Below are 15,340 nucleotides of genomic sequence, written 5' to 3'. Positions count from 1 at the left end.
TAAAAGATTTATTAGACATTTGGGGAAAGAAATGAATGAAAGAAATTAAACCTCATGATCTTGACACGGAAATGAGCTCTGAGCTCAAGGAAGAGGGCCTGCATCTGCCCCAAATCTGCAGCATTACCGTGGGAATACAATAGCGTAAACCTGGCAAAAGGGTGCTTCCAGAAGGTGGCCACAATCTTGTTCTCGTGTCCAGCAAATGCACGTCCACGTTCTTCTCCGCCGTCACGCCGGTGCTTCCAGAAGGTGGCCACGTTCGCCCGTCACATTCCCCATTTAAGTTAAACCCCCCACCTAAAATGAAAGCTAAGCTCGCCTCACCTCTGCAAGTTTGAAAGAGTAAAGAGAGGAGAACAGAGTAAAAAGACAGAATTAGCCCTGCTTCAGACGGTCATTTGACGAAATACTTAACATTGGACCAAAAGTGGAACACGTCTAATAAATGTGGACTCAATGTGGCAAAAATAACAAAAGCGGACTATAATTGGAAAATGGCCAATAAAAGTAGGATCAAAAAAAGGAATTCACTCTACAAATAACAAAGAATATAAATTTAGTTTTCTTACTCTGGATGGTATGGAGCCAAAATAAATCTCCGGTCCTTCTCTTTCTCAATCGCATGCAAGAGATAAGAAACGACCGCGTTGTAATTTGTTTTGAGACTATCTTTTGAAATCTTCCTTGGGCATACAAATCCAATTGATGACACTCCAATTTTCTTGCATAGCCGATAAAGACATCTAAAATGTAAATAATTAGTAAATCAAATGATAAAAGATAAAAGACTAAAGACTAAAGAAGAAAAATACTTACATTATGAAGACTTGTATTATGGACACATCGAGCCATTGCATTGTCAGCAAGTCTTTAATGTCGTCAAACATCACGACACCAGCCATATTTGAATGATGGAATATTTCCAACACCTCCTCTACCTCCATCTCAACATAGTCCAAATTGGCTGGCAAGTGTCTTAGATATGAAACCATCTTCTTGGATTCATCTCCCAAGTGCTCCAACACATCTTCAGACACAATCGCGGGTTGTAACTCTATGGCATATTGATCATCACTTTGAAAATTCCTCATATTTTGAGCTTTTGGAATTTCCTACGTGCCAAGAAAATTTAAAAGCTTAACAATAATTAGAAGATATGAAATTGAACAAGATATTAAAGATATTCAATATTACCTAAAACTCGTTCACTGGATCAACAGACTGACAACTACTGCAAAGCGGTGTGCCTACCCTTGGACTAGCTTGTGCATTCTTCATAAAAGATTGAAGATGAGATTGCATATCCTTAAAATTTTCCTCCATTTCTTCCATTGTTTCTCTTCTTATTTTGTCAGCCAATTTCTCATACAGATTTTTCTCCATAGCCTCAAGATCAACCCCTGAAACACCCCCAGATGATTTCCCACGGCTAGGCATACCAAACACATCCCGAATCTTGCTATGCACTCCAACGCCTCTCACATAGCCACCGTGCTCGTTGGTGCCCAGAGCTGCTGATAATATATCATTTTGACGGGCTGGTTGGAATGATCCTTGAGACATCTCTTCACATTTCTCGATCTATTGCAACACAAGAAGATTGTTAGCATTCTCATTAATAATATATATATATATATATATATATATATATATATATATATATATATATATATATATATATATATATATATAGGATTTGGATCCAGTGAGATCACCTCAATTAGACGAGATTGTGAGACTAAATCGTGATCATCAATTATTTTTTATTAATGATTCAGATTTGATTAGGGTTTTAGTTTTTTTTTTTAGTAATTATGGTAAATAGAGGGATTGTTAAGTCTTTTCGCAATTTGGTTAATTTATTACCATTATTAAATTATGTGTTAATTGTAGTTGTTTCCTTATGGGATTGTTTTACACAGCCGGATGCACACACCCCCTACTCCGGATGCACACGCCCCACATAAGAACCCACAGTAGAAACGAACTAACACAGCGTTTTTCACACGTCACACGGATCAAATGCACACACAATAAACATAAAATTCAACAAAAAATGGAGGAAAACTTATTGCTTTTTCTTCATGCATTGATGCAATCTTTGCATTTGCACACACCACCCAGTCCGAATGTACACGGGTCACATAAAGAGTTAATCGCAGACGTTGGCCACATATGTATGGCTAAATTTTGGTGAACCATGAATGCACACAGGCGCACCTACTGCAAATACTTAAACACTAACCCTCCATTGCCCACCTAGTGCGACCACTCACAGTTGCACACACCACCCTACATGGACGCACACGCATGAAATTCTAAAACGTACTATGCACCTACCTAACAGACTTATGCACCCACCAGAAACCTACCTAACAGACTTATGCACTCACCCAAAATTATGAATGCACACACCTACAAATCAAATTATATTCAAAAGTACTGCGCGTAATAAACATTCCAACAGTCTTTTGCACATGCCTATCAACATGAACGCACACACCTGTGATATCCTTTTTTCCTTTTGTCCCACGGTCTTGCTGTTAACATCACACAAATAAATAAAAATATATATATAATAGTTTACCATGATTAGGATCCCTTAATATATGGAAATTATTATATTTCATTATTTCCATTTTCAAAGATCATAATCAAATTGCAATTCCATCATTTTGAATTATTTTTGTCCTAATATAGTTCATGTTTTAATATCAATCCTAACCATTCATTCCAATTTTACAGATGGTTGAGATTGGATCTCATGATCTCATCTTATAGGGTGATCTCATTGGATCCAGCCCCTATATATATATATATATATATATATATATATATATATATATATATATATATATATATATATATATATTTAAAGTATTTGTATTACTTACAATTTTACCAAACACTCCCATTGTTTTTTCGTTGGGAATGTAATAACTTCCATCTTCGGATTTTTTAGGCCTCGCTCGAACCCAATCCAAGCTACGATCATTTGCTCCTATTTTCGATGTAATAGAAGCGCAAGAAGGTTGTGAAGACAATGGGTCAGACAGCATCCACTCAAACTGCTTTCCAATATAACCTCTAGACCCTAAGTAGTGGGGATGCTCATTTCGAGCTTGCAACTCCCTATACTTCTGACTTATAGCCTAAAATACAATTTGGTTTTAAATAATAGCATGTTAATAGTAATAAAGCATTAAAACTAATAAAACATGATTATTAAGTTTACCTAGAACTCCTCAGTTTGATGATTTACTAGAAATATGTTCCATTTTTCTTCATCCAAGAAAGTATATAACTCAATGGGAGAGTTATACTTATGATGCTTTTTGTTGATGAAGTCCCCCACCAACCTTGTCTTGAAATCTTTCCAACGCAACCCCGCAATCTTCAGAATATTTTTCTTTGCATCTTCGTTTGGGAGATTAATTAAAATCTTTCTGTGAATTTAGAAACAACAAAAAAGCAAGCAATTAGATTTTTCATATATATATATATATATATATATATAGAAGTAATGATCAATATATCAATTAAATAAAGTTAATGTTTATTACCTTAAGATCGTGCCAAATTTGTTCTTTAACTCCGTGTGGCACGTGAGGCTAATCTGTGATATTAATATCCACATGATGACGAACTAAACTGCCCAGGTAGTTTGAGAAATCCTTTGCATTTGGGCCAATAGGCCTACCTTTTACATCAAACTCAATCTCTAAAAGCCCCTCAACTGGCTTTTTCTTTCTCATTTTCCCACCAACTGTAGTTCCTCTTGTTCTAACAGGCTCTGTGGGCTCTGTAGGGTCGGCCATGGATATTTATATACCTACACATTCATAAGATAACAAAATTATTAGAAATTATATTGTTATAAAAACATCTATATATATAGAGTCATTTCCATTTTCGGTCCTACTATTATTGGGGCATTGCCAATTTTAGTCCACTTCATTAATTTTTGCCACATTGCGGCCAGTCTTATTTAGTCATTTCCACTTTTAGTCTACCGTTAAAATTTTCATCAAATAACCGTCTAAAACAGGGGTAGTTTGATCTTTTCATGCTTTGATCATCTCCTTTACCCTTTGTAGTGGTTTTTTTTTTACAGATTTTCATCCAATGAAGAGGTCCGGGGAAAGTTGAAACCTGCCACCGGAACTTTATTATTATTATTATTAAATCAATTGAAAGTTGAAACCTGCCACCGGAACTTTTTTATTATTATTATTATTATTATTATTATTATTATTATATTAGTATTTACCTTTTGACCCAAACCCACAACCCATTTATAAACCAAATCCCTACCCTCTTCTACAGTTCTACCCATTCTCTAAATCCCAAATCCCTACCCTCTTCTACAGTTCTACCCTTCCTCTAAATCAGATGCGAAGATGAGAAGAATAGCCATGGAGAACGAGGCGATAATCAGAGGGGCAAGAGGCGGTGGGCAAGAAAAAATTACAGTGAAGATGAAGATGAGTCGGTTAGCGGTTTCCATTGTTGATGTCGTTGGTTTTTTTTTTTTTTTTGTATGAATTAAAAAATAGAGTTTGTTTGTTTGTTGTGCATTCTGAGTTTTGAAGATGAAGATGAAGATAACTTCTATGATAGGTTAATAGTCATTTTCATTTTTTTATTTACTTTTAATTTGCTAATTTTATTATGTTAATTTGTTCCATGGATGCCTGAGAGAAGGGAGGAGATGAGTGTTTTCCATTGTTTTTCTTTCCTTTATTTTTAATTTGTGAATATGCGTGGGTTTTGGGATGAAGATCAAATTGGTTTGTTTTGCATAAGATCAGGGACAATTTTGGCATGGTAGAAGAAATGGAATCAGCTGGAGTAAAAACGCTGCTAGGAGTAGCTTGTTGAAAATCAGCTTATTGGCCATATCAGCTATGCCAACAAGCTGTTTTACCAAACACTAATTTTATGGTCAATCAGCTACAATTGGTCAAACCAGCTGAAAAATGGCTGATCAGCTGGTAACCAAACACCCCCACAAACTTAACCACCAAGTCACTTCATCACTTTATTGCTAAAGGTTGAAACTATTATTTAAACCCAAATTTGGGCTTTTGTATGGATTAATATTTGATGCACCACCGATGTATAGATGCCATACACCGACGGTGAATGAGAAAATGTCACATCTTTTTTTTTTTTTTTTTTTAAAAAGATCAATATTGACCAAGTTTTTTTTTTTTTTTNTTTTTTTTTTTTTTTTTTTAAAAAGATCAATATTGACCAAGTTTTTTTTTTTTTTTGCAAAATAGTTAAAACTTTATTTTATTAGGAAAATTTTTATTTCATATTAAGAAAATATATCTACTTTTCTAAACATATTAATTACTTAATTATTATCTATCTAATTTCCTAAACATTTTTATTATATATATTAATCACAATCTTTTACTCCAAGTTCGAATGCATCTATATATCCTCATCTTAAATTGTAATTATCCTCAAACACATATGTTCAACACTTGTCCTAAAGAGCTGAGAACAATAATGATGTTGTTTTAGTACTAGATTCAACAACATTTTTCAAAAATTCAAATTTCCTTTTTCTCAAAGTGAATATATTTGTAGCAATCTGATCTATCTATCCATTGGCCGGTGCTCACACTACTATTCCCCTAAACCAATGTGTTTTAAGAAAGCACATTTACACGAGCACTATTTAGGTATACTGCATTGTTAGCATTATATATACCTTAAAATAATTGTGTTTAGGCTAAGCTAGTGTCATTGGCCTAAAGGGTACGTAAGTATGTAATATACTAATTTTTTTTTAAACAATAATATACTAAAATTTTAATTAATCAATGAATAATATTTGCAATAAAATTTTTTGGTAATCAAAGATTTACTACCCTCTATATATGAAGACTTTATTATATGATAAAAGACTTATTATAAAAATAATAATAATGACCTAATTTTATGTTATAAGATGTTAAAAGAAATACAAGTTTTTGAAATTAAATCAAAAGAAATAAAAGTTAAAATAATTATATTTTGATTTCTAAGACTTTATTAAAAACTTTCCTTATTCCCTCTCATTAGTCATAAAACCCTTTTTCAATTCCCACCTTCCTAAAATTACGTAACCATTCAGTTCTAAAAAATAAAAAAATAAAAAAATAAAAAGGAAGAAGAAGAGAAACGGCGACAGTTCATACGTTGCTGCTCTATCTGCAAACCCTTCTCCCAAACGTCGTTGACAGCTTCACCGGTCGCCCTCCACCGCCCCTGGCCGTCCACAGCCAGCCCTCCACCGCCGTCTACAGCCAGCCATCGCCATCATTGACAGTGTCCACAGCCAGCCTTCAACCGTCGACAGTGTCACCCTCCACCGCCGCCCCTCGCCATCCACAAACCGTGTCGACAGCCAGCCCTCCACCGCCGTCTACAGCCAGCCCTCGCCGTCGTCGACAGTGTCCACAGCCCGCCATCGCCGTTGACAGTGTCACCCTCCTCAACCTGCTTCGGCCTTACGCTTGGGATACTATATTTACGGTAAGTTTTAGTTTCTTTTAATATAGTTTCAGCCAGCCAAAAATTTCCATATGTTTTTCTTTTTTTTTTTTGGAAACAAAAATTCTAGTATGGTTTTCCTATTTCCATATGTTATGTTCTTTTTTTTTAAATTCCATAAGTTTTTCTTATTTTCATTGGTTTTTAAACCAGCTTTTTTTTTTGTGTGTGTTTATTTGTTTTTTCCTGAGTGTGTTTGTTTGTTTGCTTGGTTGACAATATTTGTTTGTTTGTTTGGTTTTTAAAAAATTGCAGTAGTGTTTGTTTGTTTTTTTTTCTCAATGTGTTTCATGATAATATAATAGTTAATTATTAAAATCTATACATAAATTTATGCATATATATATATATATATATATATATATATATATATATATATATAACAAAAAATAAACTCCAATTCCTCTAGAAAGAGAGCACTACACTCAATAATTAATGTCAAAGAAATAGAAGATTATACACGAATGGTTAGATAACTTACAAAAACCATGAGAAACACAAGTAAGACTTTTGGTAGTAAACTACCATAACCATATAACCAAGACATTTTAGTTAGCATCTTTGAACATGTTCTTCATTCAAACCATATAACCAAGAAAAAGTTAGAATAAAATAATTACGGGTTGAAACGAACTTTGCACTTAATAATTAAGACTTCCAAAAAATGCATTAATCTTTCTTTAATTTAATATGACTCAAATCAGGGTATAGGTAGGGGATTTAAAATAATTACGTGATGATGAGCCTGATTTCGCATTTTTGCATTTGGTAGAATAGTTTTATACCTAATGGTACCTTTTCCTGTGAGTCTTCCTTCATGACGTGATTTAGAAACACCAATGGACTCAACATTAGACAAATAATCAGTACAAAAATCAATGACTTCTTCAGCGCCATAAGCTTCAATTATACTCCCTTCTGGCCGGTATCGATTTCTCACATATCCTTTCAAAATTCCGATGTATCTCTCAAATGCATACATATACCTTAAAAATACAGGACCTCACAATTTAATTTCTCAATCTAAGTGAACTGTTAAATGCACCATAACATCAAAAAATGATGGGGGGAAATACATTTCAAATTGGCATAAAGTTACTATCACATCAGCTTGCAACGAATCTAACACATCTGGATCAACAACTTTACTACTAATGGCATTGAAAAAGTAACAAAGCTTGGTAATGGTTTGTCTAACATGGTTTGGTAATATGCCTCTAATAGCAACAGGTAACATATGTTGCATTAACACATGGCAATCATGAGATTTCATACCAACCAATTTAAGGTCCTTCATTGAAACAAGTTTTTTAATATTAGATGAATAGTCGGAAGGAACATTAATACCATTCAGACAGCTACAAAAACGTGTTTTCTCCTTTTTAGACAAAGTATAACAAGCTGGAGGTAAGTATGCCATCTTTCCCGATTCTTGTGGTGCTAACTGATCCCTTATCCCCATTTCAACCATATCTTTTCCAGCTTTTATACCATCTTTCGTCTTACCTGGAATATTCAACAATGGCCCGATAATGCTATCACAAATAATTTTCTCTACATGCATTACATCAAGACAATGTCTAACAGATAAGTGCTCCCAATATGGTAAATCCCAAAATATAGACCTCTTTTTCCAAATACCCTTCTGACTTGTTTTTGAAGTTTTTCCAAACACAATATCAATGTTTTTTACTCTTTCATAAACGACATCCCTTGATAATGGTGAGCGAGCCACTCTAGTCTCAGATTTTCCATTGAAAACTTTTTTCTTCTTTCTATAAGGATGGTCAATAGGTAGAAAGGTTCGATGACTCATGAACACATTTTTCTTACTATTGTTTAGCCAAAGATCATATGTTTCATCTTCACAAATAGGGCATGCCTTAGCCCTTTTAGTAGTATATCCTGACAAGTTACCATATGCTGGGAAGTCATTGATTGTGCAGAACAGCATGGCTCGCAAGGTGAAGTTGGTTTGGCTATGAGCATCAAACACCGCCACACCTTCATTCCACAGTATATTTAAATCTTCAATAAGCGGTGTCAAGTACACATCTATGTTGTTTCCTGGTTGTTTATGCCCATATATTAACAAAGATAACATGATGTACTTACGCTTCATGCATAACCAATGAGGAAGATTGTAAACTGTTAAAAGAACTGGCCAAGTGCTATGGCGACTACTCATGTTACCATGAGGATTCATTCCATCTGTGCATAGTCCAAGCCTAAGATTTCGGTTTTTGGAATCGAATTCAGGAAACTTCATATTAATGTTCTTCCATTGAGGAGAATCGGCGGGATGTCTCAACTTTCCATCTTCTTTTCTACCAACAGCATGCCATTGCAAATTGTTTGCATAATTTGGATTTTCAAACAAATGCTTGAACCTCGGAATCACCGGTAGATACCACAACACCTTCGCAGGAGCACCTTTCTTCTTCTCACATGCATCATCGTATCCTTTCCGTTTATAACGCGATGCTCCACACTTCGAACACACATGCAAGTCTTTGTATTGTTTCCAATACAAAATACAATTGTTTGGACATGCATGGATCCTTTCAATGTCCATACTCAACGGACATAACATTTTCTTTGCCTCATAAGTTGAACAATGAAGTTTGTTATCATCAGGAAGCATGTCCTTTAAAAGTTTCAATAACTCCGTGAAACTCTTATCACTCCACCTATTTTTTGCTTTTAAGTTATACAATTTAAGCATTGATGATAACTTTGTAAATTTACTACATCCAGAAAACAAAGGTTTTCCAGAATTTCCAAAAAAAGTTTCAAACTCTTGAGGCAGTTCATTCAAATCCCCTTGCATATCACGCATCATTTCATTTAGCCGGTCATTGTCTTCATCATTTCTAACATTATCTTCTTTACGTTTATCTTTCTCTACATCTAATTCGACATCATCTATAGTAAAAGGTACATTATCAACATGTCATATCCACTGGTCATATCCTTCTTTAAAACCACGACGTATCAAATGACTCTTAATTTCGTCAATCCCACAAAACTTTTTTAGATTTCTACAATCACAACAAGGACACACTATATATTTTTCACCAATTTTACTTGCATATTCCTTGGCAATTTGTACGACGTCTAGAACCCCATTGACATATTCAAGTGTATTACGTTTCTTATACATCCAACTCCGATCCATATCTCCTATTGTCACACAAACATTTATAATATGATAAATGAATTAGTTTATTTGAGCTACAACTTAAAGGCTCAAGTTCAATAATTGAAAATTTAAAATACTACCAAAAACTAATTAAAAATTTATTGGACACTTTGTTAATTTTGGTTATATACTTTATTGAGTATTTACTTATATACTTGATGAATTTTATAAGTATTTCTTATTTCTTAGACACTTTTTTAATTTTGATTATATACTTTATTGATAATTATTTGATTTACTTGAATTTTTAATAATTACTTAGCTTCTTATTATTTATTGTACACTTTATAGGCTCAAGTTCAATAATTGGAAATTAAAAATACTACCAAAAACTAATTAAAAATTTATTGGACACATTGTTAATTTTGATTATATACTTTATTGATAATTATTTGATTTACTTGAATTTTTTATAATTACTTAGCTTCTTATTATTTATTGGACACTTTATAGGCTCAAGTTCAATAATTGAATATTTAAAATACAACCAAAAACTAATTAAAAATTTATTGGACACTTTGTTAATTTTGGTTATATACTTTATTGAGTATTTACTTATATACTTGATGAATTTTATAAGTATTTCTTATTTCTTAGACACTGTTTTAATTTTGATTATATACTTTATTGATAATTATTTGATTTACTTGAATTTTTTATAATTACTTAGCTTCTTATTATTTATTGGACACTTTATAGGCTCAAGTTCAATAATTGGAAATTTAAAATACTACCAAAAACTAATTAAAAATTTATTGGACACTTTGTTAATTTTGATTATATACTTTATTGATAATTATTTGATTTACTTGAATTTTTTATAATTACTTAGCTTCTTATTATTTATTGGACACTTTATAGGCTCAAGTTCAATAATTGAATATTTAAAATACAACCAAAAACTAATTAAATATTTTACCAACTAAAACTAACTAAATAATTTAAATTTTAAAATACTAATTAAAACTAGCTATTTACATATAAAACATATAATAGCAAGTATATAGATATACATAATACACAATTTTTTTAATTCAACTATCACAATATTAATACCTAATATATACAATAATACATAATAATTAATCAAAATTAAATTTAACAATAATAAATATTTCTTATGTATAAAACAAATAAATAAAATAAACAAAAAAAGATGCGTACCTGATGATTGGCGACGGACCGGCAGCGGCGAACACGCGGAGGGCGCCCGGCGCGGGGTGGTGCGGCGAAACGGGGAGGAGGTCTGCAGCGGCGTCCGGCGGCAAGGAGGTGCGGCAGTTCGTCTGACGCAGAGAAAGCTAGCAGCGTGTTGGGCGATGGAGGTCTAAAGCGGCAGCGGCGATGGAGGTGGACGGCGGCTGGGCGACGGAGCGACAGCGGCTGGAGAGCGATGGGCGACGGAGAGCGATGGGCGAAGGAGTTGCGAAGGAGGTGAACGGCGGAAGAGATGCGAAGGCAAACGGTTTATTAAATCCAGATCTATTTTTATTAAAAATTATTATAATTCAGCTGCGTCCGAAGTTGGAACTTCGGACGCAGCTGATATTAAATCTACAGACCAGCTGCGTCCGGAGTTGGAACTCCGGACGCAGCTGGTGAATATCCTCGGACGCAACTGGTCCATTTAAAAAAATTTATTTAAAATTTGGACATTTTAATTACAAAAATGCCACCTATTCACTTTGCGCGTCCGGAGTTAAAACTCCGGACGCAGCTGGTCCTATATTTTTGGTCAATTCTGTACTAGTGCTTAAAGGATTATAAAATTTGAAAAATAATAATAATCTATAATAACTATATACTTTTCAATAATTGAAAGTTTTAACTTATATGCCCAACACAAAAATAATTCAAATACGATGATGGAAAAATACTTAAGCAAGCCTAAGAACCAGAGAAAGTCCATTTCTAAAAACATAATAAATGTGAATGAAGGTTATACCCCTCATTTATGTCCATTTTTTCTGTTAAGTTTTTTTGTACATTATGCTATAAAGGTTGTACTACATAATATTTTGGACAAATATATCCCTACCGTTATAACTTCTGTTATTTTTTCCACTATTATTACTATGCACATGCATCCACCATATATTTTCTTATTTTCTTCAATAATAATAATAATATATACACATTAAATATTAGAATTGTATGTTAGTTATTTTTTAAAATATAAATATCTAATTTTTAAAAATGTTTTACATTATTATTATTATTATTATTATTTACTATATTAAAATTTAAATAAATTTAAAATTTTTATATAAAATACTAATATTGGGCATCTATTTTTTGCGCATCGCGCATAAGAAAAACTAGTATTATTATAAGTGAGCTCATTATTTAAAGTAAATCCATATACTTTAAACAACTAAATAGGCCCAATTATAAGTATAACAACAAATTTTTATTTTTTTTAGTAATGGTCCAGGTCTGACCGAATTGGGCCAGACCCAGCCCAAACCAAAACCATAATCTTAATCACTTTCTTTAATCCATCAGCCCTTTAACAATGAGAATTTGAACCCTAGCTTCTCATCCTTAATCATCAGCAGCCAACAACAACAAAAACATAGACGAATGGAATTACCGGATGATGCGTTACTGCCATCGTCACCGCCATCACCATCGCCTACCGCCGGCCGGCGTCTACTCCACCGAAGAATCCAGCTTCACCACCGCCGTTTTCCTCTTCGCAGCGTCAACGTCCGTCGCCGATCCAGCCGCGACGCCACCGGATCACTCTCGCCGTCGTCAACAGGAGCCTAGCGACGTCGCTGGAGATCCCAGCTCTGCCACCGCCGCATCTCTCCGTCGCAACGCCAGCGCCATCGCCACCCGCCAGCACTGTAACCCCTCGGTTTTTCCGACAAAATTAAGGTTCGAAAATTTTTTTTATGAGATGATCTCTCGGTACTTCAGAAGGATTTTTATGAGTGAGACTAGTTATTAATAAAGCTGCGATCTACGTACCGGTCACGAACCGTAAAATTTTTAAGGACGTATATACAGTTCGATTTTTCCTAGAAAACGGATTATTAAGCATGATACGATTAAACGTGAACTCCCTACTCAGTTCAGTGGAAAATTAGACGAACTGAAAGAGTGAAATTTATTACGAACCTTCGTACCTGTATTTCGCGAGATACCGGAAAATTCCCAATTTTAGTGGTTATCGATGGGATTATTTTTAGAATAATTTTGGTATCGAAATTTTCCCGAATTAAGTTATATCCCTCCGAACTTTTATCTGATTTACTCCCTAACTGGCAAAGGAGTCTTGCTCTACAAGACACACCATAGGATTGTGACAAGTGGCACCCCTTGTGACCACATGGTAATTAAAATATTAATTAATGGGAAGAGTATGGGATGAGCTAAGCTATGTTTGCACTCCAAGTCTTCCTCTCTCTCCCACACCCATTTTCGAAATTTGAAGGAAAAAGGAGAAGGAGAAAATCTTAGTCTTCCTCTTGGATCCAAGAACTCCTTAGCCATGTTCCTCAACACGAGTGCTCCCAAAATAGGTAAGACTTCGGTTTTATTCGGTTAATATGGCTAGAATCCTTCCTAGAACTTAAGTTTAAGCTAAGGATTCATGAAAATGTGGTTATTATGGTGATTTTGTTTAGGATCTTCGGTGAAAGGTTTGAAGGAGAATATCACCATCTTTCTACGGTTTAAAAATCTACTTGGGAGGTAAGGAATCCCTTAAGTTGGCTCAATCACTTGAAGGTGAACAAATGCTAGTAAATTACGTGACTAGGAAATTTTACGTGAAAAATATGTGTTAAGTTGTGGATCTACAAGTTGGCTCAAAGAAACTACACTTTAAATGTTTAGTAATTTTTGTATGCATGTTCATAGCTAATTTATGCATGTATATGTTGTATTTATGCCCATATAGGCTTATATTTGTGAAAATAGTGAAAGGAAATCAGGATAGATTCTGGCAGTAACTTCCGAGATTTATTGGGAAAAATTGGTAAGGTATTTTGATCCTATTGTTTTTAGACATGTAGTTCTATAAGTGTAGAACCTACATATAAAATTTCGTGATGATCGGAGTAGTATAAGTATGGTTTTCGAATTTTTTTCCAAAACTGGTCCAGGGAGAAAAAAAATCCTGGACAGCACACTGCCAAGGGCAAAAATGGAATTTTCTGTGTTTATTCGTGAATCAAAATGACCAAAATTTTTTATGGACATCAAGTATTATAAGTTGGGGTTCTACCATAAAAATTTCAAGTGAAAAAGAGTTCGGGAACTATTTTTACCGGCTCAATCTTTCGAACTGCGCCAAGCTGTAATTTTCGGGCAGATTTAGATGGACGCGGCAGTGGACGCGCGTCCACCGCGCGCCCATCAAGGTAGTGTCTTCGGCATCACGGCCGGGTAAATTTTTGAAAAGCTCGAATATGATTTTTGTTCATTAAATTTATTAACTTGGAGAAAAATTGTGTTTTAAGAAATATTGTGACTCTCGTTATTTGGGCTTTCAAAATGGAAGAATCATTAACTGATATGTGTATTTTGGGAAATATATTTGAGCAAGTGTGATGGTTTTTGAGTCGTGTGAATATAATAAATGGTGAGGGGTTCTGTATGAATTGTTCATACTGCAGAGCGAAGTCTATTCGCTGAGTGAATGGTGAGATTTTGTATGATTTATTCATACTGCAGAGCGAAGTCTATTCGCTGAGTGAAGTGTGAGATTTTGTATGATTTATTCATACTGCAGAGCGAAGTCTATTCACTGAGTGAAGTGTGAGATTTTGTATGATTTATTCATACTGCAAAGCGAAGTCTATTCGCTGAGTGAAGTGTGAGATTTTGTATGATTTATTCATACTGCAGAGCGAAGTCTATTCGCTGAGTGAAGTGTGAGATTTTGTATGATTTATTCATACTGCAGAGCGAAGTCTATTCGCTGAAGATTGAGTGGGAATGAAAAGGTCGTGTGTCCCGAACCTTAAAATGCGTGTTGTGTTTCCCACTTTGAATTAAATGAAAATTTTCAGAAATGAAAAGAATTATATGCTGATCCAACTTATATACTCTACTATACTTTCTTTGGTTATAATCTGGTTGCAGGTAGATTGCAACTTATGGGTAAAACTTACAGCTTTCTGAGAATGACGTTTTTTTTCGAAACCTTTGTTTACTTTTGAGTGACAATGGATTCCTTTACTTAGCCGTCGCGCTAACTACACTTCATTGTGTCCTTTATTAGATGCAGTTTAGCGTGGGCCCCTGTGGCCGATGAGCTCTGAATAGGATGGGAGTCGAGGTTGAAGACTACTCTATCCTAGAATAGACACCTTGGGAGGATTAGTTCCATATGTACACTTTTGAATGTTGATGTGGTTGTTGACGTTGTAAGTTTAGCCTTAACGTTTGGGTATAGGAGAGATACCTAAGCGTGGCGGTAACACCCAGTTTTCTGCTGATAAGATGTAAGCTTCCGCAATGTACACCCAGTTTTCTGCTGATAAGATGTAAGCTTCCGCAATGTATTATTAGTTTTCTGCTGATAAGATGTAAGCTTCCGCAATGTATTATTAGGGATTTTGTAATAAGATG

The 15,340-nt window shown here is 34.4% G+C and overlaps 1 protein-coding gene across 1 annotated transcript; it reads right to left on the bottom strand.

Moving 5' to 3' along the window:
• Nucleotides 1–6,064: 6,064 nt before the first annotated feature.
• On the bottom strand, nt 6,065–9,730 carry LOC116033164. The gene is made up of 6 exons (XM_031275922.1): nt 9,640–9,730; nt 7,629–9,477; nt 7,338–7,538; nt 6,396–6,523; nt 6,198–6,299; nt 6,065–6,111 (listed from the first exon to the last, which is right to left on the bottom strand). Exons 1-6 carry the CDS (start codon nt 9,728–9,730, stop codon nt 6,065–6,067), a joined length of 2,418 nt encoding a protein of 805 aa, XP_031131782.1.
• Between the last annotated feature and the right edge of the window lie 5,610 nt (nt 9,731–15,340).

Source organism: Ipomoea triloba, chromosome 10 (assembly GCF_003576645.1).
Source record: "Ipomoea triloba cultivar NCNSP0323 chromosome 10, ASM357664v1".
NCBI classification, from domain to species: Eukaryota; Viridiplantae; Streptophyta; class Magnoliopsida; order Solanales; family Convolvulaceae; genus Ipomoea; species Ipomoea triloba.
This window is presented reverse-complemented; position numbering and strand designations above follow the sequence as displayed.

Coding starts and splice junctions, on each gene's coding strand:
- LOC116033164 (XM_031275922.1), bottom strand. CDS start 9,730: ATGGATCGGAGTTGGATGTATAAGAAACGTAATACACTTGAATATGTC. Junction 7,539..7,628: donor ACTTTATGCCAATTTGAAAT/GTATTTCCCCCC, acceptor TGTATTTTTAAG/GTATATGTATGCATTTGAGA. Junction 6,524..7,337: donor ACAGGAAAAGGTACCATTAG/GTATAAAACTAT, acceptor CCGTAAATATAG/TATCCCAAGCGTAAGGCCGA.